At 37.1% G+C, this 24,857-nt stretch overlaps 2 protein-coding genes across 3 annotated transcripts; both read left to right on the top strand.

The window, feature by feature from the left end:
• Positions 1-143: 143 nt before the first annotated feature.
• Positions 144-7,469, top strand: LOC127624305 (DNA repair protein RAD51 homolog A-like). 2 transcript variants are annotated; one of them, XM_052099075.1, is made up of 10 exons: positions 144-170; positions 822-916; positions 1,018-1,155; positions 1,256-1,373; positions 2,283-2,374; positions 3,034-3,128; positions 3,228-3,341; positions 3,560-3,689; positions 6,770-6,891; positions 6,973-7,469. In XM_052099075.1, exons 2-10 carry the CDS (start codon positions 827-829, stop codon positions 7,094-7,096), a joined length of 1,023 nt encoding a protein of 340 aa, XP_051955035.1. In that variant the 5' UTR covers positions 144-170; positions 822-826; the 3' UTR covers positions 7,097-7,469. The 2 variants fall into 2 exon arrangements, with proteins under 2 accessions (XP_051955035.1, XP_051955034.1); XM_052099074.1 differs by lacking the exon at positions 144-170 and adding an exon at positions 320-410.
• A 1,627-nt stretch (positions 7,470-9,096) lies between these two features.
• Positions 9,097-24,751, top strand: LOC127623996 (zinc finger CCCH domain-containing protein 14-like). The gene is made up of 17 exons (XM_052098563.1): positions 9,097-9,247; positions 9,720-9,762; positions 10,942-11,056; positions 12,025-12,065; positions 12,168-12,327; positions 13,620-13,944; positions 14,215-14,378; positions 14,533-14,630; positions 17,647-17,775; positions 17,984-18,061; positions 19,620-19,782; positions 19,877-20,073; positions 20,314-20,455; positions 22,012-22,148; positions 22,410-22,486; positions 24,390-24,496; positions 24,606-24,751. The coding sequence occupies exons 1-17, from the start codon at positions 9,212-9,214 to the stop codon at positions 24,607-24,609; spliced, it is 2,016 nt and encodes a 671-aa protein (XP_051954523.1). The 5' UTR covers positions 9,097-9,211; the 3' UTR covers positions 24,610-24,751.
• The last annotated feature ends 106 nt before the right edge of the window (positions 24,752-24,857 follow it).

The following is a 24,857-nucleotide window of genomic DNA, read 5'->3' as shown; positions in this document are numbered from 1 at the left end:
TTGTCTTTGTTTTTTTGTTAGTGTTAATATGCGTAAAACAAAAATAAAATATTAAAAAAGTAATTATAAAAACACGTTTACGTCAGTCACGACGTGATGTTGTCACGACGTTGGTGACGTAGACTGACGGTGGCACGCGGGAAAGTTCAAAGTGAGCAGCAGCTGTGCGGGTGAGTAACAAAAACATTCGCGAAGATTTCATAAATTCATAACAATGTTACCGGCTTAATCTGGCACATTTATATCAACTATAGTGCTGTAACATTGTTTAACACATTGTGTGTCGATGAGATTGTGAGAGTATGCGGATGTTGTTTATCATTGTTGTCATATCACCTATATCAACTATTATACTGCAACGTGAGGAATGTTATTGTTTGATCATCTGAAGCATCCAAATACTTCATTATGTTTGTATTAATTTGAGTTAATTTGATCCTTACAAAACACTACTCTGCTGCTATTCGTTTGAGAGATATTGCGACCTGGTATTTACATGGTACTTAATACACTTTAATTTAAAGTTAGTGTGGTCATACAGGTTCCCTACATCTTATAAACTAATGGAAATTGCTACTGTGAATGTACATGTTAATTGGGATCTCTGCTCTAAATATTTTCTCCGGATTAAAATTGTTCTCAAAGAGCAATCTCTGTCATATTATCATTAAAAATCCTATTCCAGCAATTACAAACGAGTGGAAATATCATAGAAATGCATTGGTCAATTAGTGTGGGAACCCTGGACTATTGAAGTGCTCAGTTAAAATGTAACTTGCCTATATTTATACAATTTGAAAGTGTATTGTGTTATGAGGCAGTAAATATGGCTATGAGGAGTGTATCCCGTGTGGAGGTGGAAGGAGAACTGGAGGGGGAGGAGAGCTTTGGGCCGCAACTGGTTGCCCGTCTGGAGGTATGACGGTTACAGCACACAGCCACATAAGTGCTGTGTTTGACATAATGGTGGTGATGATATGTATGATGATCTGACTCAACACTCATGTGGTCCTGCAGCAGTGTGGCATCAGCAGCAGTGATATCAAGAAGCTGGAAGATGCCGGGTTTCACACCATTGAGGCCGTGGCGTACGCACCGAAAAAGGAACTGCTGAGCATAAAAGGCATCAGTGAAGCCAAAGCCGAAAAGATCCTAGTGAGATTTTGTGATCACCATTACAATTGCTCATACAAAGGGTTAGTGAACAAACCCCTAACCCTAAGTTTTCAACTTTTTTTTTTTTTTTAAATGACAGACAGAGGCTGCTAAGATGGTACCCATGGGATTCACGACAGCAACAGAGTTTCACCAGCGGAGAGCTGAAATTATCCAGATCTCCACTGGATCCAAAGAGCTTGATAAACTCCTACAGGGTGCGACAGTGAACTATACTGAGTCTAGATGTCGTTAAATATGATTCTTTCTCTAAACAGCAGAATTAATGCTCTGCATTCACATGATGTAACTTATAGATTTAATATCTCTCTTTAAAGGGAAAAAATGAAAATTCTCTCATCAGTTGCTCACCCTCATGCCATCCCAGATGTGTGTGACTTTCTTTCTTCTGCAGGACACAAATGAAGATTTTAAGAAGATTTAAGCTCTGTTGGTCCTCACAATGCAAGTGAATGTGTACCAAAACCTTGAAGCTCCAGAAAGCAAATAAAGTCAGCATAAAAGTAATCCATACGACTCCAGTGGTTAAAATCATGTCTTCAGAAGCGATATGACAGGTGTGGGTGAGAAAGAGATACAAATTTAAGTACTTTGTTACTATAAATCTTCACTTTCGACCAGGCGTCCGATGCACATTCACGATCAGAGTTCTTAAGATTTTTCGTCAATTCGCATTCTTTGTGCGTATCGCCACCTAGTGGGTAGGGAGGAGAAAGGGGAAAAAAGGGAGCAATAAAGGAAAGGAAATGACTAAATGAATCATATTTGCACAAAAGCCCAGTAGGTGGCGATATGCACGATGAATGCAAATCGGCCAAAAAAAAACAAGGACTTAAATTTTGATCTCTTTCTCACCCACACCTATCTGGAGTCGTATGGGTTACTTTTATGCTGCCCTTATGTGCTGTTTGGAGCTTCAAAGTTTTGACCACCATTCACTTGCATTGTATGACCCTACAGAGCAGAGATATTCTTCTAAAAATGTTAATTTGTATTCTACAGAAGAAAGAAAGTCATACACATCTTTGATGTAATGAGGGTAAACGATGAGTGAATTTTTATTTTTGGGTGAATTGTTGCTTTAAAGTTTTGCATGTGTTCTGCAGGAGGAATCGAGACGGGCTCTATCACTGAGATGTTTGGAGAGTTCCGCACAGGAAAAACACAGCTGTGTCATACGCTGGCCGTCACCTGCCAGGTAACACTCGCGGCAACATTCATTATCTGTTCGTCACCTTTATCTAGTCTTTGTTTGGAAAGCTGATTACAGAGGAAAAATCTTCATCAACAAGTGCTTTGTAAGATTAGAGTGATATGGCTAAAATATATCTCAATATTGTTCAGCCGTTTGACGATATTCAATATTTATCTTTATTGGCTTAAATATGTTTTTTTCCAAACAGAGAAATTATCATTTTGACCAAATGTTTATGCGCAAAAACAATTAAGCGACATGAGACATTAAGAGAACAAAATCATCACTTTTGGGGAAAATGGCACAGAATAGTCATTTTGATGACAGGCTTAGTGTCCGGCATTTCAGAATAACCAAAGCACCGTTTCAGATGCCATTGAGGGATGTAATGATATTCTCTAAGCGAATTATGTGTTCACATGGCTTGTTACATCAATGTCACATGTCTTTTTTGATGCACATCTGTACTCCTATATAAACACTATAGGAATATCTTATAAGCGCATGTTGTCTTAACGAATAAAGAAATATTTACCTCAAGCGAGCGTTTACGTTTTATGGGCATTTTGGAGATTTTATTGGCATCTTCAGCATTTATGAATCATTTCATTGAAACAAACAGTTCATTAGTGTTAAGAATTTCTCATGTTTGTGTGTTCCAGCTGCCCATAGATCAGGGTGGTGGGGAGGGCAAAGCCATGTACATCGACACAGAGGGAACTTTCCGTCCAGAGAGACTGCTGGCTGTAGCTGAGAGGTCAGAGCAGTTAACAAACACTCTGGACTGCTATATGCGATATAGCGATATGCTTAACATTTCCGGATCCTTTAATTTTCTGGTTGTTTGTTGCATCAGGTACGGGTTGGTGGGCAGTGATGTGCTGGATAATGTGGCGTACGCAAGAGCCTTCAACACAGACCATCAAACACAGCTGCTTTATCAGGCCTCTGCAATGATGACTGAGTCCAGGTAACACTAACAGCCTCACCGCAGCATATTCACACTTGCCGTGTAGCGATCAGGTCTGAGACATATCAACCAAGAACCAATGGTGTTTGTTGTCATAGATGGGTCAAACCTGTCGTGACGCATCCTAATGCAATATTTGAAATATACACAGATGCAAGTGAGATTTGAAAGCTAGCTCATTTTATATTTAAACTTTTCTCATTCTTCCTTATCCCCAGATACGCTTTGCTGATAGTAGACAGCGCAACAGCCCTTTACAGGACAGATTACTCCGGACGAGGAGAGCTTTCCGCACGTCAGGGACATCTGGGACGATTTCTACGCATGCTGCTCCGTCTCGCTGATGAGGTAAAACATGAGAGATTGCAGCCATGCCAGTGAGGGAGGTTTTAAGAACTGCTCAGATAAACACCACTGGCTGATAATTAAGGGATCAAAATCATAATAGGCCTGGATAAAAATTTTGATTTTCAATGCATCACAATCTTTACTTGAACATTTTCGATATTGATTCTTAAATCCCATCATGATCGATCTTTTACTCTATACCACAACCCTTTATAGTGCAAATAAATCACTTGCATATGCTACAAAATATTTGTCACTGGCTGGTAAATTTTCAGATTTCACTTAACCAGTGCTTGAGTAGTGTAGTGAAAAACACTTTTCTGAGGCTCACTGAACTATTCTTGACCCTTATATCTCGGGTCTTTAGTGACTCGGGATCTCTTTCCACCCCCTGTATCTCATACATTTTTTGGAGTTGTGCACACACCTCTTTAGTATTCCTTAACCTTTCTCTTCTGAATAGTGTAACAAATTGCAAAAAATATATATATTTTTTTATTATTATTATATAACTGCTTCATTACCAAAAGTATACAGGGTCACGACCCAAGGTATGTAATAGTGTCGCTTTTTTTTTTTTTTTTTTGCACTTCGATAAATCATATTTTCATGATTGTTTCATTTCTGTATATGTTAAATATCACAGGATATATATATATATATATATATATTATTACAAGACAACTGATTATTATCTCTCATTGATTTTCTGTGTGACAATAGTGCATGATCAGCATTCCAAATGCATCTACACATACATATTATGCATTCTGTCTATTACTCAGGGTGGCACTGGTTAGAGGTGTGAATCGTCACTGGCCTCACGATATGATTCAATTATGATTCAAAGGGTAACGATTAGATTATAAAATGCACAACGCATTTTGTCATCCAATGTTTTTTTTCTTCGGTTTCTTCTAAATAAATCTTTTACTTTTTTTTATTTTTTTTTTATTTAACATCTGTTTTCAAAAATCAGAACGAGTCACATTACATATATATTGGTCTTTTACATTCAGTATGAGCTGTGAACAAAACATGGAATAATCACAAGATGAAATAAACAATTGTAAAGTTTAGTGGAGGATTACAATGTTTCTTTCTTTAGAACCTTTATAAAAAATGTATCAGAAGCACAAGAAAAAAATATTGTTTTTCCATCAAAACACACTGAATACTATTAAGTACTTCAACTGATTATATTTTTTGTTTGTTTGTTTGTTTGTTTAAAGTAGTGTTTCCCAAACTTCCCTAGGGGTACGTGAGGTGACAATGGGTGTACGTGAATACAATTCTGAGATTTACCGTTCTTTTCAATTCATCACCGTCTAAAATAACATTCAAACCCAGCTCAGGTATTTTTCACTGGCAAAAATTTATTTTGTGTGCCCTCTAGTGTAGAAACACCAAAATGGTTGTCATAAAGGTCAGATAAATTTGCAATGAAATAACCCTATCTTTTGCATTTACTCATGTGTTTTGCGTCACACAAGTATCTTTTTTCACCAGCCCAGCCCACTGCTAGATGACGTAGCTTAGTGATAGTAAATAAAATGAATACTTCACTGTTTTACTAACCGAACGCTATTCTTGGGTACCGTAATGCGATGAGGGGGGAGTTTTCAATTTATGCTGTTATATCATATCTAGCATAACCATCTCAATTGGTAAGCCATTTATTCAGTATGTGTATGATTAATGTAACACGTACAAATATAACATGTTTAATATAAGGGAGTTGTTTTACAAGGATAATTGTGTTAAATATTCCCATTTTCAAAATACACTGTGTGAATTTTAGCTATGCGTTAGAGAGGGGGTACGCGAAATTAAAGATATGCTTTGTTCTTATAATGCTTAAATACTATAAAGTCTCTTGGTAAATTTCGGTCGTGAACATCTCAAAATGATTCATTAACTCACCCATAGCACATACGATGCTCATTTGTCATGGTCACTGAACTAATCAATTAATGAAATTGAACAAATTTGTGAAACAGAAGCAAGCCACACCAAAATACACTTTATTTTTGCACAATTGCACAGATCATTTTCTATACTTGAATAATTAAAATAGTTTAAGTTGGTGCTTTTATCTTATTCTTTAAAAAAGGAACCCTGGATAATATGTTCGTGAATCAGTGATTGTCCAAAATATTTCACCCCTCATGAGTTTGCATCCCTGTGAGATATAAACTTAGACAACGATGACAGTCAGACCACTGATTTTTTTATAAATTGTTCGTAATTAATTCACACTGGATTGTAGTGTGGTGATTCGGCCTTAATACCTCATGATGTGAATACATTTTCAATAATTCAATAATTTGTCAAAAAGCATCATGCTTTACAAAAAAGCATTACATGCCGCACAAGCCTTTCGTCCTTTTAACTAATATGGGTATCTTCCTTCGTAGAACACATCTGTCAACACAGGATGTGACTAGATGGCTTCCAGCTTTCACTGTCACACAAAAACATTCCTTCTAAAGTAACTCTAAGCTTCTCCACTTTTGGGGTTTTATTCTTAATTTTTCTAGGGTCACTTTTCAGCTTAGAGGAGGATATTTGAATCCTTTTAGAATTTAAATCCCTATGTGACAATGGAAAGAGGAGCACTCCATTTCTCCAGAAAATAGGTATTGATGGAATACACAGATAAATACATTTAAAAAAAAAACTAAAATGTGACTAAAATGATGAAAAACTAATGATAAAATACTGTATACGCATATGAATTGAATCAGGAAACTTGTTTCAATACCCAGTCTTGCCATGTAGAAATGCCAAGCTAATCACCACAAATGGACAATATATAGTTATCAAAACCTAACCTGTATGATTTTCTAATGTGGAACACAAAAGGAGAATTTTTCAAGAATATTCTGGCCGCTATTTGCCATTTAAAGAAAGTGAATGGGATGACGAAAAAACATAAAGTAGTCCATACGACTCGTGCTATATTCCAAGTCTTCGGAAGACATTTGAAAGCATTTTGTGTGAAACACACTTTGTTAGGAAACACACGATAGTGGATAAACCTTTTTTAGGTTAACTATTCCTTTAACTCTCGTTTGTAGTTTGGTGTTGCCGTCGTCATCTCTAACCAGGTTGTAGCTCAGGTGGATGGAGCGGCCATGTTTTCTGCAGATCCCAAGAAGCCAATTGGTGGAAACATTCTAGCACACGCCTCAACTACTAGGTAAATAGCAAGATTAGATGGTAATTGCTGTGTCATGTCATCCTCGACTAATAATCTTAAACCCCTGTTTGTCTCTTGTAGATTATATCTGCGGAAGGGTCGAGGTGAGACACGCATCTGTAAGATCTACGACTCGCCGTGTTTGCCAGAATCAGAGGCCATGTTTGCCATCAATGCCGATGGAGTAGGTGACGCCAAAGACTGAAAGGTTAAACATATCGGAGGCTCTTCATTACTCTGCGCTCGGTTATTGGAGATACAAGAACATCTGCCAGAGAAGAGGCTTGTGTGAAATTAACAAAAGAAACTTTGTAAATTCACAGAAACACATTATTTAGTCTGGAATTAAAAGTGGGATATATCCTGACATTTAAATTCTGTACAGAAGACTGGCATGTGTATAATATTATTAGTGTTATTAAATAGGTTTATCATCTGATGGGTTTATTTACAGCTGTCCAGATTGATGGATCTGAATGATCTGAGCTGATGTAATTATTTGTTCTTTGCTATGATGTCAACCTTTTTGTGTTGTTTACATATTTTGTTTTGTCTGGACTATTTTCGCTTTTGCTTGTACATAAACTACACCAAATGAAAGTGTTTTACCTGTTAAACCCTTGTAATCAATAACTTTCATTGTTCATTTACTTAGTTATAAAGAGTAATATGAAAATAGATAAACAAGCAAAACACTTAATTATGGAATTTTAATGTCATTTCAGAAATTCATTTTATATCATGACATACGAATTCAAATATGAACAAACATCAGGAGTTTCTCAAGATAAATACTTTTTTAATATCACAAGCATGTTTCAATATTTTTAAATTGGGAATGATTTTAGTGACCATATTAATGGATTGAAATATGTTTAAAAAAAAAAAAGTCATATATTTGGGATTTATATTACTGCATGAAAAATTTATTTATATAGTGAAATTAAATAAAATGGAGCAAATATCAGGTGAAATGTAAGAATATGGGAGGACAGTTTTAGACTCCACTCTACTAGCAAGTTTATTTTAATTGCGCAGTTTAAGGGAAAGAGGTTTAATGTGGCCATGTAAACACATAAGTGGTGTTCTTACAGGTTTTTGAGGAGTGCGTATGCGTGATCAGACAGCATAACAAACATCATAGGACGGAACTCAATTCTTCATTGCAGAAAGAATTAAACATTTCTGGGAGTACAGTGGGAAAAGAACGCACACTATAAACTATATCCAGTTATACACACCAAGTTGTATTATGTAAGTGGGAACCCCCACTATTGCAGCGCAATTTTGCTGAGGTTGCGATGGAAAGTTAAGGAAACGAACACAGCAACAACTTTGGAGTATCTGGAAAATTAAGCAAAGAACAGAAAATAAGATTGCGACGTCTTCCTCTGCCAGGTTTGTTATTTACACAAGCATCATGGGAAATGACGTTGTTGTGGAGCAAGTTGCTTACTGACTTCACTGACTGGCCTCTTCAAAACTTGTGTAATTTATTGAACTTAACGTGGTTTTCATATAGAATGAGATTGACTATTTAAATTTTGTACTCAGTTGTTTGTTCTTAAGTCTAAAGATTTTAAAGAAAAAATCAGTTCAAGGAACTTGGATATTTGAGTTGTGAGTCCAAAACTTGAAATTTCAAGGAAAGTTTAATTGAGATAACTTGATTTTTACAGTAATGACAACATTAGGGTTTAACAACTTTTGTGCATACACACACTGGTGGCCAAAAGTTTGGAATAATGTACAGATTTTGCTGTTTCAGAAGGAAATTGGTATTTTAATTCACCAAAGTGTCATTCAACTGATCACAGAGTATAATCAGGACATTACTGATGTGAAAAAAACAGCACCATCTAGCACAAATCTAGACAGCAGCCATCACTCCAACACCTTGAAATTTAATTGAAATCTGTATATTCATGTATATTTTTTGTTAATACCCTGGTGATATATATAGGCTATTGTATACAGTATATATATATATATATATATATATATATATATATATATATATATATATACACACACGATACAATAAAGAGAAGTCTCTCGTGTGTTTTTTTATTTTTTATTTATAATGCCGTTCAAATAAGCGCATATTGCTCAACCTCATTCAAAAATAGTTATTTAAGCTATATTTAATAATTACATTGTTTGCGGATCTGTGACGCTAAATGTTATGCGCATGCGTAGAATGAATAGAGAAACTGAACGCCAGGCCTAGCAACAGCTGAACTCTTCTTTCTTCTTTCTGTAATGTTTTATCGGTTAAAATAATATATTATACAGAGAGAAAACCACGAACCTTATAAATATGGAGATCGGAACCGAGATTAGCAAGAAAATACGGGTGAAACATTTGTAGTCCTTTTAGCATGCTAACTTAGCTAAATAGCAGCTGTGTTTAAATGCTGTTAAGTGTTCTTTTCTGTTGTTATTATTATATGTGTTATATAAGCCCGTTTCTCTTTTAATATTATTATATATTTTTTTATTATTATCAAGTGTGTCTCTCTGATGTCAAATGTGCTGGGATGTTTTGTGTGTGTTTGTTTACATCCGGTGAGGGTGTGAATGTGTGTATAGATCTGAGAGATTTTCACAAACGACAAGTACCAACGTATTCTATTTCAGTGAACTTGGGGGTACCATGTAAATACCTTGAAATGATGTTGTGTCATGCATAGTGTTTAACAAAGTATCATGGTGTTACTATTTAATACCATCACTGTACCATAGTACTTCAAGGTTTGTAAAGGGTTATTAAAGAGTTCCTCTCTTGTTCATGTTTGCCTGTAATAATGCCATTTCCTGTTTTTCAGGCTGCTATCAAAGGGAAGTTGCAGGAACTTGGTGCTTATGTTGGTAAGATCACACAAGTACATTGGCAGCCAAATGTTTGGAATAATGTACAGATTTTGCTCTTATGGAAAGAAATTGGTACTTTTATTCACCAAAGTGGTATTCAACTGATCACAATGTATAGTTAGGACATTAATAATGTGAAAAAAAGGTCAGAACTTCTTTAAAGAGTTCTCATTGAAAAATCCTCCATGTGCAGCATTGACAGCTTTGCAGATTCTTGGCATTCTAGCTGTCAGTTTGTCCAGATACTCAGGTGACATTTTACCACACACTTCCTGTAGCACTTGCCATAGATGTGGCCATCTTGTCGGGCACTTCTCAGGCACCTTACAGATGATCCCACAAAAGCTCAATGGGGTTAAGATCCATAACACTCTTTTCCAATTATCTGTTGTCCGATGTTTGTTTCTTTGCCCACTCTAACCTTTTCTTTTTGTTTTTCTGTTTCAAAAGTGGCTTTTTCTTTGCAATTCTTCCCATAAGACACCCCTGAGTCTTCTCTTTACTGTTGTACATGAAACTGGTGTTGTGCGGGTAGAATTCAATGAAGCTGTCAGCTGAGGACAATTAAGGCGTCTATTAGGCGTCAAACTAGAGACTCTGATTTACTTCTGCTCTTGTTTAGTTGTACATCTGGCCTTCCAAATCTCTTTCTGTCCTTATTAGAGCCAGATGTTCTTTGTCTTTGAAGACTGTAGTGTACACCTTTGTATGAAATCTTCAGTTTTTTTACAATTTAAAGCATTGTATAGCCTTCATTCCTTAAAACAATGATTGACTGATGAGTTTCTAGAGAAAGCTGTTTCTTTTTTGCAATTTTTGAGCCAATATTGACCTTAAGACATGCCAGTCTATTGCATAATGTGGAAACTCAAAAATAAACACAAAAACCGATGTGTTTTATTTGAGCTGGAAGTGTGAATTATGTCTTTACATGATGTTCACAGATCGATTGTATCACCTTGACCACTCTTTGTAATATATATCTTGTTCTTCATCTGTTGCTAGACTGAATAGGCTATGTTTAAGCTTTTTAGAAACATCTATGATCTCATCTTTTACTGTCAGTATTTACTTCACCAATTTAAATTTATGATTTACATGCTTCTATGTTTAGCTGAAATGAAACATGGTGACCACAGTCATGTCGGTTTAAACATGTTATCTCATCTCTCCCAGATGAAGAGCTTCCTGATTACATCATGGTCATGGTGGCCAATAAGAAGAACCCTCAGCAGATGGCGGACGACCTGTCCTTGTTTCTGGGCAATAATACCATCAAGTTCACTGTTTGGTAGGGGAAAGTCTCCCTCTTTGGATTATCATATTTGGTGTCCTTGGAAACTAAGTAAATGTGAAAAATAAATCGTTGTCACTGAGTTAAATTGTTAACACATTTAATGTCATATAGCATCCATTTATGTATTATTTTATTATTTGTAGAAAACACTAACATGTTACTTATCTAATATTTTTAATGACTTTAATCAATTCCAGTCCCACCCTAAACAAGCCTGTATTTACTTTGACATCCTTTTCTTTTTTAATTTTTAACATATGTTCAAATTAGGTCTGTCTATTTAAAATGTAGTGCAATTAATTATATCCCTGGATCCCTATCCCTAATATGGAAAATTCCTTCCAAAGTAGCTCCTAGAAATGCTCTTATAATAAATCTATCTCAGACAGATGAATTCAATTGCTAAATGGATTGCTGTGAACTGTAGGTCATTGATAGGCTTATTTTCAGTAATGTGGAATTAATTAATATATGGCTTTCTAAAGCCACTTGTTGTCTTAAAAATGCTTTACTCATCTGCCACAATAATGTAATGCATTTAATTTATTTAGTTATTTAGAGTTATTATTTTTATATGTATTATATTTGAATATATAAGTATTTAGAATTATTTAATCAATAGATATTGATATTTATATATACAATTAATTTGATTTATTAACAAATTATTATGAATATATTCAATTTATGTATAATTATTTTGATCATTATATATTGAATTCTTTATTTGGGGACTATTTCAGCAAATATTGATATATGCAATTAATTCAAATTATTTGGCATATCATGTAATTAATTTGATTATTTTTTTATTATCGATTGATAACCCTAGTTAAAATGCAAACATTGGAAATTACATTTGTTGCTGTAAATAGTTTTTTTTATAAAGTTAAAGTTAAACCTTTATCAAAAACACAATAAAGAGAAGGTTGAGAAGTAAATGTTCTTGATGTTTGTTGAAGGTTACATGGTGTTTTGGACAAGCTGAGGTCAGTTGCAGTTGGTATGTTTCATCCAGTTTACTCTCACAGCATGTATTGTATTAAATGTCTCATTTGCCTCACTTTTAGATTTAATTTCAGTTTTGAATTGTTTGTTTTTGCAGAGCCTATGTCTGTCCATCCACGTGTCCTTCACTCGGAGACGAACGTCCCTCCTCCTGTCATCAGGAGGAGGGAGGAGCCTCGCGCTCTCGCCGTCTCCAGCTCCCGCTTTGATAAGGTGGAGGGGCGGGTCTCAAGCTCCGCCCACGAGCGCCACACCAGGTATTTACTTCTCACATACCTTGCAGATTATTCAAGTCAACATGACATTTTAATCGACCCTATTTACTTTAAAGGAATAGTTCACCCAAAATGAAAATTCTCTCATCATTTACTCACCCTCATGCCATGACAGATGTGACTTTTGATGTTCTGCTGAACACAAACAAAGATTTTTAGAGTCCATAAGAATCTGTAGGTCCATACAATGCAAGTCAACTAGGTCCACATTTTTGAAGCTCCAAAAAGCATATAAAGGCAGCATAAAAGTAATCCATAGGACTCCAGTGGTTAAATCCATGTCTTCAGAAGCGATAATACAGGTTCCTGCCCAATAGGTGGCGAAATGCACGTAGAATGCAAATCACCAAAAACAAAGAAAAATGTGGAAGTGGAGATTTATAGCAAAAAAAGTACCCACTTCATTCATATCAGTCATACATGCACAACTTTTAAAGGATAGTGAGGACAGCTGAGAAGATCATTGGGGTCTCTCTTCCCTCCATCAAAGACATTTACAAAAAACACTGTATCTGCAAAGCAACCAGCAACCAGCAAAGCATTGTGGACGACCCCACACACCCCTCACACAAACTCTTTACCCTCCTCCCGTCTGGCAAGAGGTACCAAAGCATTCGGGCCCTCACGGCCAGACTGTGTAACAGCTTCTTCCCCCAAGCCATCAGACTCCTCAATACTCAGAGACTGGTTTGACACACACACGTGTCCTGAGTTGCACTTTAATTACTGTCACTTTATAACTGTCTGCTACCTCAATAACTGCTATGTGCATAGAAAACTATCTCATAGTATGTTATGTTTACATTTTTAGAAACTGTCATCTTTTTGCACTACTGAGTACTGGTCGGCGCTGCACTGTCTATTGTCCTGTTCATTGTCAGTAATTTGTTGTACTGTCCCGTACTTTTTGCACATGTTTGCACGTGCACTTTATATAGGTATATATAGGTTTTTTATATAGGTATTTTATTTCGTTGTGTTGTCTCATGTGGTCCTGTGTTGGTCCTTTGTTGTTTTTATGTAGCACCATGGTCCTGGAGGAACGTTGTCTCGTTTTGCTGTGTACTGTACTAACTGTATATGGTTGAAACGACAATAAAAACCACTTGACTTGACTTGAACTTTTCATGATCCAGTCAGTTTTTGATGGATACAGTCAAGACCCGCCCTATATTTCCCCCATTAGGATACTGTTTTACTTTGTAATCTGTCACATTACTGAAGTAAAATAGACTTTTAACTGTGTGAACTTATATTCAATTTGTATTGTACAGTAGGAGAGGTTCCTCTGAAAGATCTACTAGACTGACATCCACAGTCAAACCTCTGATGGAGGCGTCAGCTGAAGCTGTGATTGACATCAAGCCTGACCTGGATGATGACCTCATTGCCTATGACCCTTTTGAACAGGGCTTGACCTCAGGTCACACGCGGGGGTTATACAGCCGCTCTGCTGTGGAGAGATCACAGCCGGCTGTGGAGTCTTCCACCCAGAGTTCAGGACGGACCGCCAATGCTTACAGATTCTCAGTGGTCATGAGAGGTCAAGAAAGTTCCTGCCATGGGGGGAGCTACAGGAGCTCAGAGGAGAGCAGCAGGGTGAGTGATAATGAGAGAACGAAACTTTGCGCATGCAAAAATACCAATATAAGCCAAACATGTTGTTACATTGCAAATCTTCTGCTTGTTGTACAGTGGGAATGTAAAAGGGCTCATTTCATCATTTATTATGTCATCATTTACACACCCTCATGCTGCATAGAATACATGGGTATGAGTAAATGATGACACAATTTTCTAACTATTTATTTAAAGGCATTTGTTTTTAGCTATTCATATAATCCTCAATGAATGTCATCCTTGTGGCAGGAGTTGTCCCGGAAACGAAAGGCACCCGTGGCCAGTTCAGTTGTTCAGGTTCACAGAGGTCATGACCGGGGTCAGGAGAGTGATGGTCTTTACGAGAGAGAGGATGAAGATGATGACTATGGTCTTCCTAGCAAAGTGTCTCTACCTTCTAAACATGAGCGCAAGTGTGTCCGTTTGTCCCCTCTGTCAGTTTTAGCAGAAAAGATGTTTGAGAAGTTTTTCCATGCTGTAATTATTGTCATATTTATTATATAAAATCAATAATGTTGACAGATTTTGTTGCCAAGATTGAATAAGTATGTGTGTGTTTCTCCACAGGCCTTCACTCCCACCAGCCAAACAAGCCAATAAACATCTGATCCTCAAAGCAATCTCAGAAGCTCAGGAGTCAATCAACAAGACCACAGCATACACAGGTTCAATACATGCATTTAATATTACATTGATAGTAAATAGAGTTTTTTTTATTTTATTTTATTAATAATATTCCTTACACATACTTTCCTGTGAAGTTGAGGATGTAGATTATAGGCAACATTGCATATTAGCTCATTACTCTTAAAGGGATAGTTCATCCAAAAATGAAAATTCTCTCATCATATATTTGGCCTCTTTCCATCTCAGATGTGTATGACTTTCTTCAGCTAAACACAAACTCAGCTCTATAAGTCCATACAATGCAAATGAATGGTGATCAGACCTTTTGTAGCTCCAAAAATCCCATAAAGGAAACATAAAAGTAATCCATAAGACTCGAGTGTATAAATCATACAATAGGTGTGGGTGAGAAACAGATAATCAGCTACAGAGCTGATATTTTTCTAAAACTCTGTTCGGCTAAAGAAAGTAAGTCATCCACATCTGGGATGGCATGAGGGTGAGTAAATGATGATAGAAGTTTCATATTCACTATACATTTAAAGATGAATTGTGCACTACTAGTGTCACCAAACAGAAATTTAAAATGGTCCTTATTTCATGAAACATGAGCAGAACAAATTGGTGTAAATTGTTAGTAAAGCCTTGCTTAAATTATCCTTTTAAATTCAGTGGGTTGTGTGTTTCATTAATAAGGCGCAAGGACTGTTTTCAAACAGGTTGCCCAAACACAGTCCCTGTTTACCCAAACAAATAGTCCAGACCAAACTCATGCTAATGGTTCTTAATGTTGCTATGTGAGGCTAGTCAGGCTTCTCAAACAGTGCAAAGTTTTGAGGGTGCCACAATGTTTATATTTTTGGGGGGAGTCAACCTATGAATGGCTTTCTTATACTGTATTTGTTGCTGCATATTAAGCTGGGATGGTATAAAAAAAATGTAACATTGAAATATTACACACTTCACCTGCTTTGTGCCATGCATTAGGAGCATCTGCTGCCATCTGCTGGAGAGAGAGAAAACAACAGAACAAAAATGTAACCATTTTTAAGCAATGACCATCCTATTGGCCTCAGTGTTCCCCTTATTGTTGAATGGTCTTTGTAACCCAATGTTGATACTTCATTTCTAGATATTATCACATGTTATGCATTTGGATATATATTCAAGCATTATTAAAGACTATTATTTGTCAAATTTTAGCTATTGTTTAATCATTTGCTCTGAATAATCTGTGTCACATGTAGTACTCAATGTATAGTCAAAATTCATCATGGTCTCATGCAGAGATTACTTTATTTTGCAAACATTTAATAGCACAATTCAATAAACTCAGAGCTGTGAGGAGTTTTTTGCATCAAAACAAAAAGTTGATATGGTCATATCTGAAGAGTTAACTTTGTAGTTTAAGTTCTGTAAGTGTGTATTGTATGGGCGTGTTGCCGCGCGTGCGTGCGTGTGTGTGTTCTGCATTGTGGCTGTGTTATAGCTTCCCATTCAGTTCCATTGATTTGTGTGTGTGTGTTGTGGGTAGGTGAGTGTGTGTGTGTGTGTGTTGTGGATAGGTGTGTGTGTGTGTGTGTGTGTGTGTGTGTGTGTGTGTGTGTGTGTGTGTTGTGGGTAGGTGTGGGTGTGTGTTGTGGGTAGGTGAGTGTGTGTGTGTGTTGTGGGTAGGTGTGTGTTGTGGGTAGGTGTGTGTGTGTGTGTTGTGGGTAGGTGTGTGTGTGTGTGTTGTGGGTAGGTGAGTGTGTGTGTGTGTGTGTTGTGGGTATGTGTGTGTTGTGGGTAGGTGAGTGTGTGTGTGTTGTGGGTAGGTGAGTGTGTGGTGTGTTGTGGATAGGTGTGACTGTGTGTTGTGGGTAGGTGAGTGTGTGTGTGTGTGTTGTGGATAGGTGTGTTGTGGGTAGGTGAGTGTGTGTGTGTTGTGGGTAGGTGTGTGTGTGTGTGTGTGGGTAGGTGTGTTGTGGGTAGGTGAGTGTGTGTGTGTGTGTGTTGTGGGTAGGTGTGTTGTGGGTAGGTGAGTGTGTGTGTGTGTTGTGGATAGGTGTGTTGTGGGTAGGTGACTGTGTGTGTGTTGTGGGTAGGTGTGTGTGTGTGTGTGTTGTGGGTAGGTGTGTGTGTGTGTGTGTTGTGTGTTGTGGGTAGGTGTGTGTTGTGAGTGTGTGTGTGTGTTGTGGGTAGGTGTGTTGTGGGTAGGTGAGTGTGTGTGTGTGTTGTGGGTAGGTGTGTGTTGTGAGTGTGTGTGTGCGTTGTGTGTGTGTGTGTGAGAGAGAGAGAGAGAGTGTTTGTGTGGGTGTGTTCTGCACTTTGTCAGTGTTATACTCTCATTAGGACAGTCTGATAACAAATACCAAATTTCATCCATTTCTGATGTCAGCAACACATCGAAATGATTCGTTCATTCTACAGTGAAAGACAGATGCAGAGTGTAATATCAAGTTTGTCCACTAGAGGGAGACACAAGATCATCATAGCCTTGAATAAGATAATTTAACTGTGCTGTGTGTAAAGGTAATATGTGCATAAATAACAACATAAATGATCATTATCTAACCACAGCCATTCATTGTGAATCAGAAAAATCTGAAAAAATTTGAATGACCTAATAGCATGTATGAGCTCTATACCTTATTCACAGGCTGGGAATGCCAAAGAGGCTAAGGTATAGACTTAGACTCTTCAACTGCATGTGCTTTACGAAGCCATATTAGTATCTTATATCATGTCTAATATTGACAACTTGTGCTTTCTTGAGGTTTTTGTGTTCAGACTTTTTTTTATTTGGAAAGATCTTTCTGCATAATGATTCAAAACACATTAAACAACAACACATTGTGTGTGTGTTTCAATGTTAAAAATAGGAAAAGTCACAATTCTATACCTCTCAGATGAAGGATACGATTTTTATGTATAAAAAGCATGTTGAATCTGACAAAAATGTCAGAATACACAAGGGTTAAAGTAACCTAAAGGATTTAGTTATTTCAGATCATGTAAATAAAACTGACCTGTTGACCTGAAAGTTTGACAGCTGATCTACAATATAATTTGCAGTTCCTCAGCGGCAGACAGTTCCAGTTGCGCCGCGGACACGTTCAGCCAGCGACGAGATGAATAATGCTGTGATCCGATTGGTTCAAGAGCACCTGCAAGCTCTCACGCCCCAGGACACACTGCTGAACGGTCAGTATCCTTGTTTCTTAAAGAGACATTGCACCAGAATATTGTGCTGAAGAGTCAACCAAACTACAGATATTTTTTTGTTATGACTGCAGATGCCCAGCAAGCAAGTGCTATGCATCCATATTATTATTATAAAGTTAATAATCTGGACTTGTCCATTCTCAAACAATCTTTCTGACTGTCTCTCGTTTTTTTTTAATTATTGCAGCACAATCCATGGCTTTAGATTCTCGTCTACAGTTGGAGATTCTGGAGCAGGGCAGTAGAGAGCAGCTCAATGAATATGGTGATAAATGATTTTACCTCATTTTATACCAATGAAGTCATTCCATGTTGATTTATATGGTCCAATCATTTCAGTTGAATTGGCTCAAATTTAGAAAAGAAACTCATACAATAACACACAGAACGCATATAATGACTGATTATAGGTTATTCATTCAGTAAATTTGATTAATCACAAAAGTGCACAAAAAATTGCATTTCAGCCATGCACATACACAAGGAGAAAAGACATGTAGAGAACAGGGTCAAACTTCACCAAATAGAACGCTAAACACTTTAACTGTGACTATGTACATAGTAATATAATTTCCCTACAGCCTAAATTTTATACTTGATCATTTGAGTTATTGATACTTATAAGTCTTAATTTTATACTTACAAGCCAAATAACTTAAAGGAATGTAAATATTTCAATTGTGATAAGTGATTATTGGATTTGGCATCGGCCGATTAACAGAAGTGTTATCTTTCCCTTGTGTCAGTTCCAAGATCTACCAATTGATTTGGATAGTCAACACTGTTTTCAAGATTTCATCTTTTCAAGTTTAAGCAAATTTGTGTAAATATAAGTGTTTTTCACTTTAGAAATATTGTGTACACCTGATTCGCTGTTGTTAAACTTTGTGTATCAGAAGAGGTGTTAATGAGGCCTGCAGGGATGGCTCACCCTGTGGTCTGTGTGGGTCCTAACACCCCAGTATTGTGATGGGAACACTATACTGTAAAAAGGCATGACTTTCGGATGAGACGCTAAACTGAGGTCCTGCTCAATGGTCATTAAAAATCCCAGGGCAATTCTCGTAAAGAGGAGGGGTGTATCCTGGTGTCCTAGCTAAATTTCCCCCTTTACCCCTTATCCATCTTGGCCTCCTAATAATCCCCATCCATGAATTGGCTCCATTACTCTACTCTCTCCTCTCCATCAACAGCAGGTGTGTGGTAAGCTTACTGGCGCACTATGGCTGCCATCGCAATCTTCCATGTGGATGCTACACATTGGTGGTGGTTGAGGAGAGTCCCCTGTTCACTGTGTAAAGCACTTTGAATGTAGTGTCAGAAGAGCTATATAAATGCAGCATTCATTCATTCATTCATTCATCGGTCATCAGCCATCCTGCTCTCTAGGTATTGTAGCATCCAATTTAAAAACCCATATCCGTCAACCACTAGTTATGTATTCAAAACTTTATATTTCAAGTAATATTTAATAAGGATAACTGGATTGTTTCAGTGATGACAACATTAGGGTTTACAGTGTGCAGACTATTTCATATATAAAACCAAGCTGAAAATCTTTCAAAAGTGTGTCTTTAAAAGCTTTGATGCCACTAACCTAACAAACGAATCAAGTGATTTAGTTATTCCTCAAAAGCACTCATTGTATAAACTCAATACTATGTAAATACAGCCTTGTTTTGTAGGTGAATTGATTAAAAAAAAACTAGAGTGACCATGCAATCTGAGGCTGAGACTAGATGCTCCGCTATTTGTGCATGATACTCAAATTTGTTATTGTTTTGATGTTGAGTAAATGATTCTTGTTGCATGTTTTAACTCAGAACTGCAGGTTTTAGAGGCAGCGAGACTGCAGGGACTGGACACTCGCTCTTTCATCATGAGAAAACCAGAGATGGATCAAACACCGCCACCAATCAGGAGCAGACTTGGCACTGTCAGTCAGAGTGAAGACCCACCCTCTGCATCTCGAATGGTGCAGCCCAGGTGTGCCAGACGTCTTTCACAGAAAACAACATCCCATTCAGATCCACTTGATCTGACAACATAACTCGTTCTGTCTCGTTCTAATTCCCTACAGAGAGAGAGCGGAGGTGGGTGGAGCAAGTCCAAAGTTCATCGTCACACTGGACGGAGTTCCCAGTCCGTTAGCTAATCGCACCGATCAGGAGATGGAGCCTGAGGATGAGTTCAACATGACCTCTGACCTTCTGGAAAATAATAGAGCCAAGCCTGCCGTCCATCTGAGATTGAATACTGAACTCCTGAATGCTGATGGTAAAAGAAACTCTTAAAGGGAAAGTGCACCTAAAAAAATTATAATTCTGTCATCGTTTACTCATTCCAAAAGGCACCATAAATGTGCTTTTTTTCATATCAAATCTGTAATTATATGTAGCTGTGCTTCTGTCATGTTATTAATGGCAGGAAGGGTCATGTGACGGGCGATCTGGCTGTGTAAAATTCCTCATTAACTCTGTCCCTTGCTCACCCTCGTTCTCTCTCTCCCCTCTGTAGATGCAAAGATAAATGAGGTGGAGGACATGGACATAGAGCCGGATCAGACTAAACGACAGAAACTTCCAGAACGCTGCAAGTTCTGGCCTGTGTGCAAAATTGGAGACGAGTGTTTATTCCATCACCCAAACACACAGTGCAAGTGAGAAACGCAAACACACCCCATGGCCATGAACACAAACACATTATGAACCTGAAGGAGTTTCTTCTTCAGCAACGCTGCTGGGAGAGGTTTTTAGATTAGAGGAGCATTAAAATATGAGGGCGATCAAGACTACATGTACAACATCAACTAATATGACAATATTAGACATCACTCGTTCTATCAGTAGAATTCACATAAACTAAGCTAATGTGCTAACACGCTATACATGGCTATAATATGCGCTGATTACGCTGTTATTGTAATTAATGACACTGATACTACTGCAAAGATTGGCGTATAAACGTGTTAATGGGTAGAATACAGATTAAAGAATTATGTTAAGCATATCTTATTTTGGGCAGATGTGTGAATGGCTTTCGGCCAAAAAATATTCGAGGAGGTTTTATTCCTTTTGTAGACTAATCAAACCAAGAAAATTGACTTGTTCTGAAATTGACATGAAATCTCTACAGATGTAGGTAAGTTTACACCAGCTTGCTAATAACTATGTTACGGGGCACGTTTCTAATATAGTCACATTTTTCTTTGCATGCCCTTCAATTGAAAACACTTAATTTATCTAATCAAAATATGCATTGAAGTGAGGCTAAAATATGGCTGTGTGTTGTCAGTGATGAAAGACTGTAGAATCTTCCAGAGGATGAACAAAGGAATAACGAAAAGAAAACTATTGGCAACTGTCAGCGTACATTTTTGCAGATAAACAATCTAAAAAGCAACTATCGGCACTGATTAATCTGTGAAACCTTTATATAGTAAATGGTAGACTTATATAGCGCCTTTTTAACCTTAACAGTATTCAAAGCACACACACATTCAGACACCAATGGTGGCAGAGCTGCCATGCAATGTGCTAGTCTGCCATTGGTAGCAACTTGGGGTTCAGTGTCTTGCCCAAGGACACTTCGGCATGTGGAGTTGTGTGGGCCGGAAATCGAATCACCAACCCTGTGATTAGTGGCCGACCCGCTCTACCAACTGAGCCACAGCCGCCCATATAGTGGTCTACCTCTATTAAAAACACTAACATGGAGCGCAACTTACTGTCCAATGTGTGAACAAATCCCTCAATTGATGTGGTTTGTTTTAATGAATCAGTCTGAAATGAACACGGGAGTCGTCAGTTTGAATCATGGACCAAATATGTCAGACCAACTCGCTTCATCACTGAATCGGCTTGGGTGGCTTACTTGCTCACTGTACCACTGGTTACGATCAACTTGAAATAAACAGTGAAAGTTACTTTTTGAAAGCAATATTAAAAGTCTAAACTTGTCATGTTAGTAAAACGTACATCTGTGAAATTACAAACTTGTTCATGTGACAATGTGTAACTAAATGTGCATATCCCCGACAGCGTTTTGTTGTAATAAATGGGATTGTTTTAAGTAATGGGAAAGTAAGTGTTGTTTAGCATGTTGTTAGGGCAAATATCTATATATACTGTACACACACACAACTGTTTCCTCATATATACACATTAATTATTATATCGTTTTGTGTGCTATTATCATGTATCTGTTCTCTCAAAGAATGTTTCCCAACTGTAAATTTGGTGACAAGTGTCTGTTCATCCATCCAAACTGTAAATATGATGCAAAGTGTACGAAAGCAGACTGTCCGTACACACACGTCAGCCGAAGAGTCCACAGCAATCCCACTCTACCAGGTGTGTATGTGAGAGGAAGTGAAATTACATGGGGAAAGTATTAAAAATGTCACGCTTTATTTTACAGTGTTCATGTTAGTGTGTTTTGTTACCAAGTAATGCAAATGAATGACATGGATTTGCTGTGTAGTTATTTCATAGAGCTGCTTGTTCTTGGATAGTGTTATTACTATTGTAAATATGTAAAAGAGACACTAAAATAAAGTGTAACCAAAATGCCCCTTTTGTCGTGACTTGACCCTTGACCTCTTGACCCTGCAGCTCCGGCTCCCTCCAGCAGCGTGTGCCGATTCTTCCCAGAGTGTAAAAAGGTGGACTGTCCATTCTACCATCCCAAAGTGAGTTTGAGCAGTTTACACCAGCCAATTTCTCTTTGGGGGTGCATTTGATTTTTGCTTTGTGATCTTTGCACAGTGTTACATTCAGCCTTCTGACACATTGGTGAAGACTCCAATGATACAGAATTTCAGTCTTTAACGGTACGCTGATTCTTAAGATAAGGGACAAAACATGTTTTAAATCTTAGTTTCATTACTAAATTCATTTGAAATGGATCTATTTGTAGACAAAGGTCTCCGCTAATGAACCATGTAAGGGAACAGGTGTTTAAAAAAATATTTCTTCAGAAAATTGACATTCATTTCATAACTTGCATCTTAGAGGAATTTGTGTCAACTTCCTCAGACACACTAAAAAGCATGCTTTCAATTGGATCCATTCAACAAGAGTGTTAAGTCTTAAAGGATATAATAATGGTGTTCAGTGAAGGAGTTAAGTGATGAAATACTTTTTCAATTTATTTCATAATTTTATATTTTTCCATCCTTATGTTGTACACTGGAGACATGTTTTTTTTCTTAGTTGAAGCTGCCTCTTTAATCTAAATTAAAATGCCTAAATTATTTCAAAATTTATAACAGAAAAAAAGCTGTGATCCCAAAAGGAGACTTAAGCAATGTTTGTTTAGTTTATTAAATAAATATAAAGCTTACCAGACCACGTGTCCTACTGTTGCATCCATCATGAGCAGGAAGTGGGAAAGGGGTACTTAGCCTGATTTATTCAGGATTATAGGCAGTTTTTTTTATGGAAACTATCATTTGACGTATACTTTGTATTGTTTGATATGTTGCAGTTTAACATTGTGACTACTTGCTGAGGACAAGTTAAGTTACACGTGCTTCCAAGTATAGAGCATGCATTTAAAAAAATTATAATTAAATTATTGAAAAATATATGTACAAAAAATTCCCTGATTATACACATTTTCTTTATATATAACCTTTTATGTGCTTTTTTGTATTATTATGAATTTCTTGAATTTTAACATAAAGGGGACTATTGTATGTAGGATATGTGTTGTCCCTTATCTCAAATCAGTGAGTTATTTTCAATATGAAGTCGACATTAAATGAAAATGTACACGGTTTACTTTCATACATGTCTTTTTGTGCGCGATGTCCACAGTGTTTTGGGAAGGATGTAGTGCTCCAGAGTGCACAGCAATCTCATAATGCACTTTCCACGAATCAGTCGATTCCAGTGGATAAAATCAAATCTACCTTGCGTTATTGTTTACTTCTAAAACAGCAGCACTAAAACAAATCTTAACATAAATTTGTCAGAGTTTTTGTTAAATATATTGGTAAAAGCACTAAGTCGGAACACTTTTGCAACCAAAATGACTAATCAATTCTTAACACACATAGACAAGTAACATTTTGGGCAAGAAGCGGTTCATCGGATCTGAAAGATTCTAGCCATTTTGAGAGCAACAAACCTTTTGGGATTTTTTATTAGTAGGTTGAGTATTTGTATGGACTTCTTGTCCTTAAATGCAGTGCGGTGTACGTTTTGAATATATGCACTCACTGGACACTTTAGGCGTGAAAATCCAGGAAATAAGCAGTTACAGAAACACAAAAACCAGCCCGTCTGGCACCAACAATAATGCCATGATCGAAATCACGGAGATCACATTTTTCCTCCATTCTGATGGTTGTTGTGAACATTAACTGAAGCTCCTGACCCGTATCTGCATGATTTTTTGCAATGCAGCCACACGATTGGCTGATTATTGAATCGCATGAATAAGTAGATGTACAGGTGTATCTAATAAAGTAGCTGGTGAGTGTATATATCATTTCATAAACGCCTATGGTGGATTTTGTTTTATGCATTTTGATGAATTAAAGTTGATAACCACATTGATCAGATTCTCATTAATCCTCATTTTTGTAGCCATGTAGATTTGCTGCGCGTTGTAAACGAGCTGGATGCACTTTCTACCATCCTGCCGTCACAGTGCCGCCCAGAAGTGCTCTGAAATGGACCAAAACACCGAGCAGGTAGCACAAACTCAAACGACTACAATAACGTTACATTTCTTGACATGTTTAAGTTTACACTGCTTGTTTACGTAGAGTTCAACAAAGGTTTTCTTTTCTTTTCCCACAGTTGAGAAATATGAATCAATGAATGCTACGGACTGAGGTGCAACGTTTCTACGATTCATGCAGAGCTGCCTTTGGGTCTCTTTCTGTATCATGCTAATAATTCAGCATTTGTTTTCTTGTTCAGAAGTTTTATGATGATTTTCTTAATCATTGGACACCATTGATACATTTATAAAATGTAACTTTTTATAAGTTGTATGCAGAATATCTTTGGTGTGTTAAATGTGAACAGTACACTCACAAATGTTATCTT

This window comes from Xyrauchen texanus, chromosome 30, assembly GCF_025860055.1.
Source record: "Xyrauchen texanus isolate HMW12.3.18 chromosome 30, RBS_HiC_50CHRs, whole genome shotgun sequence".
Lineage (NCBI taxonomy): Eukaryota > Metazoa > Chordata > Actinopteri > Cypriniformes > Catostomidae > Xyrauchen > Xyrauchen texanus.
Note: the sequence above shows the minus strand (reverse complement) of the source record. Positions and strands in the feature narration are given on the sequence as shown.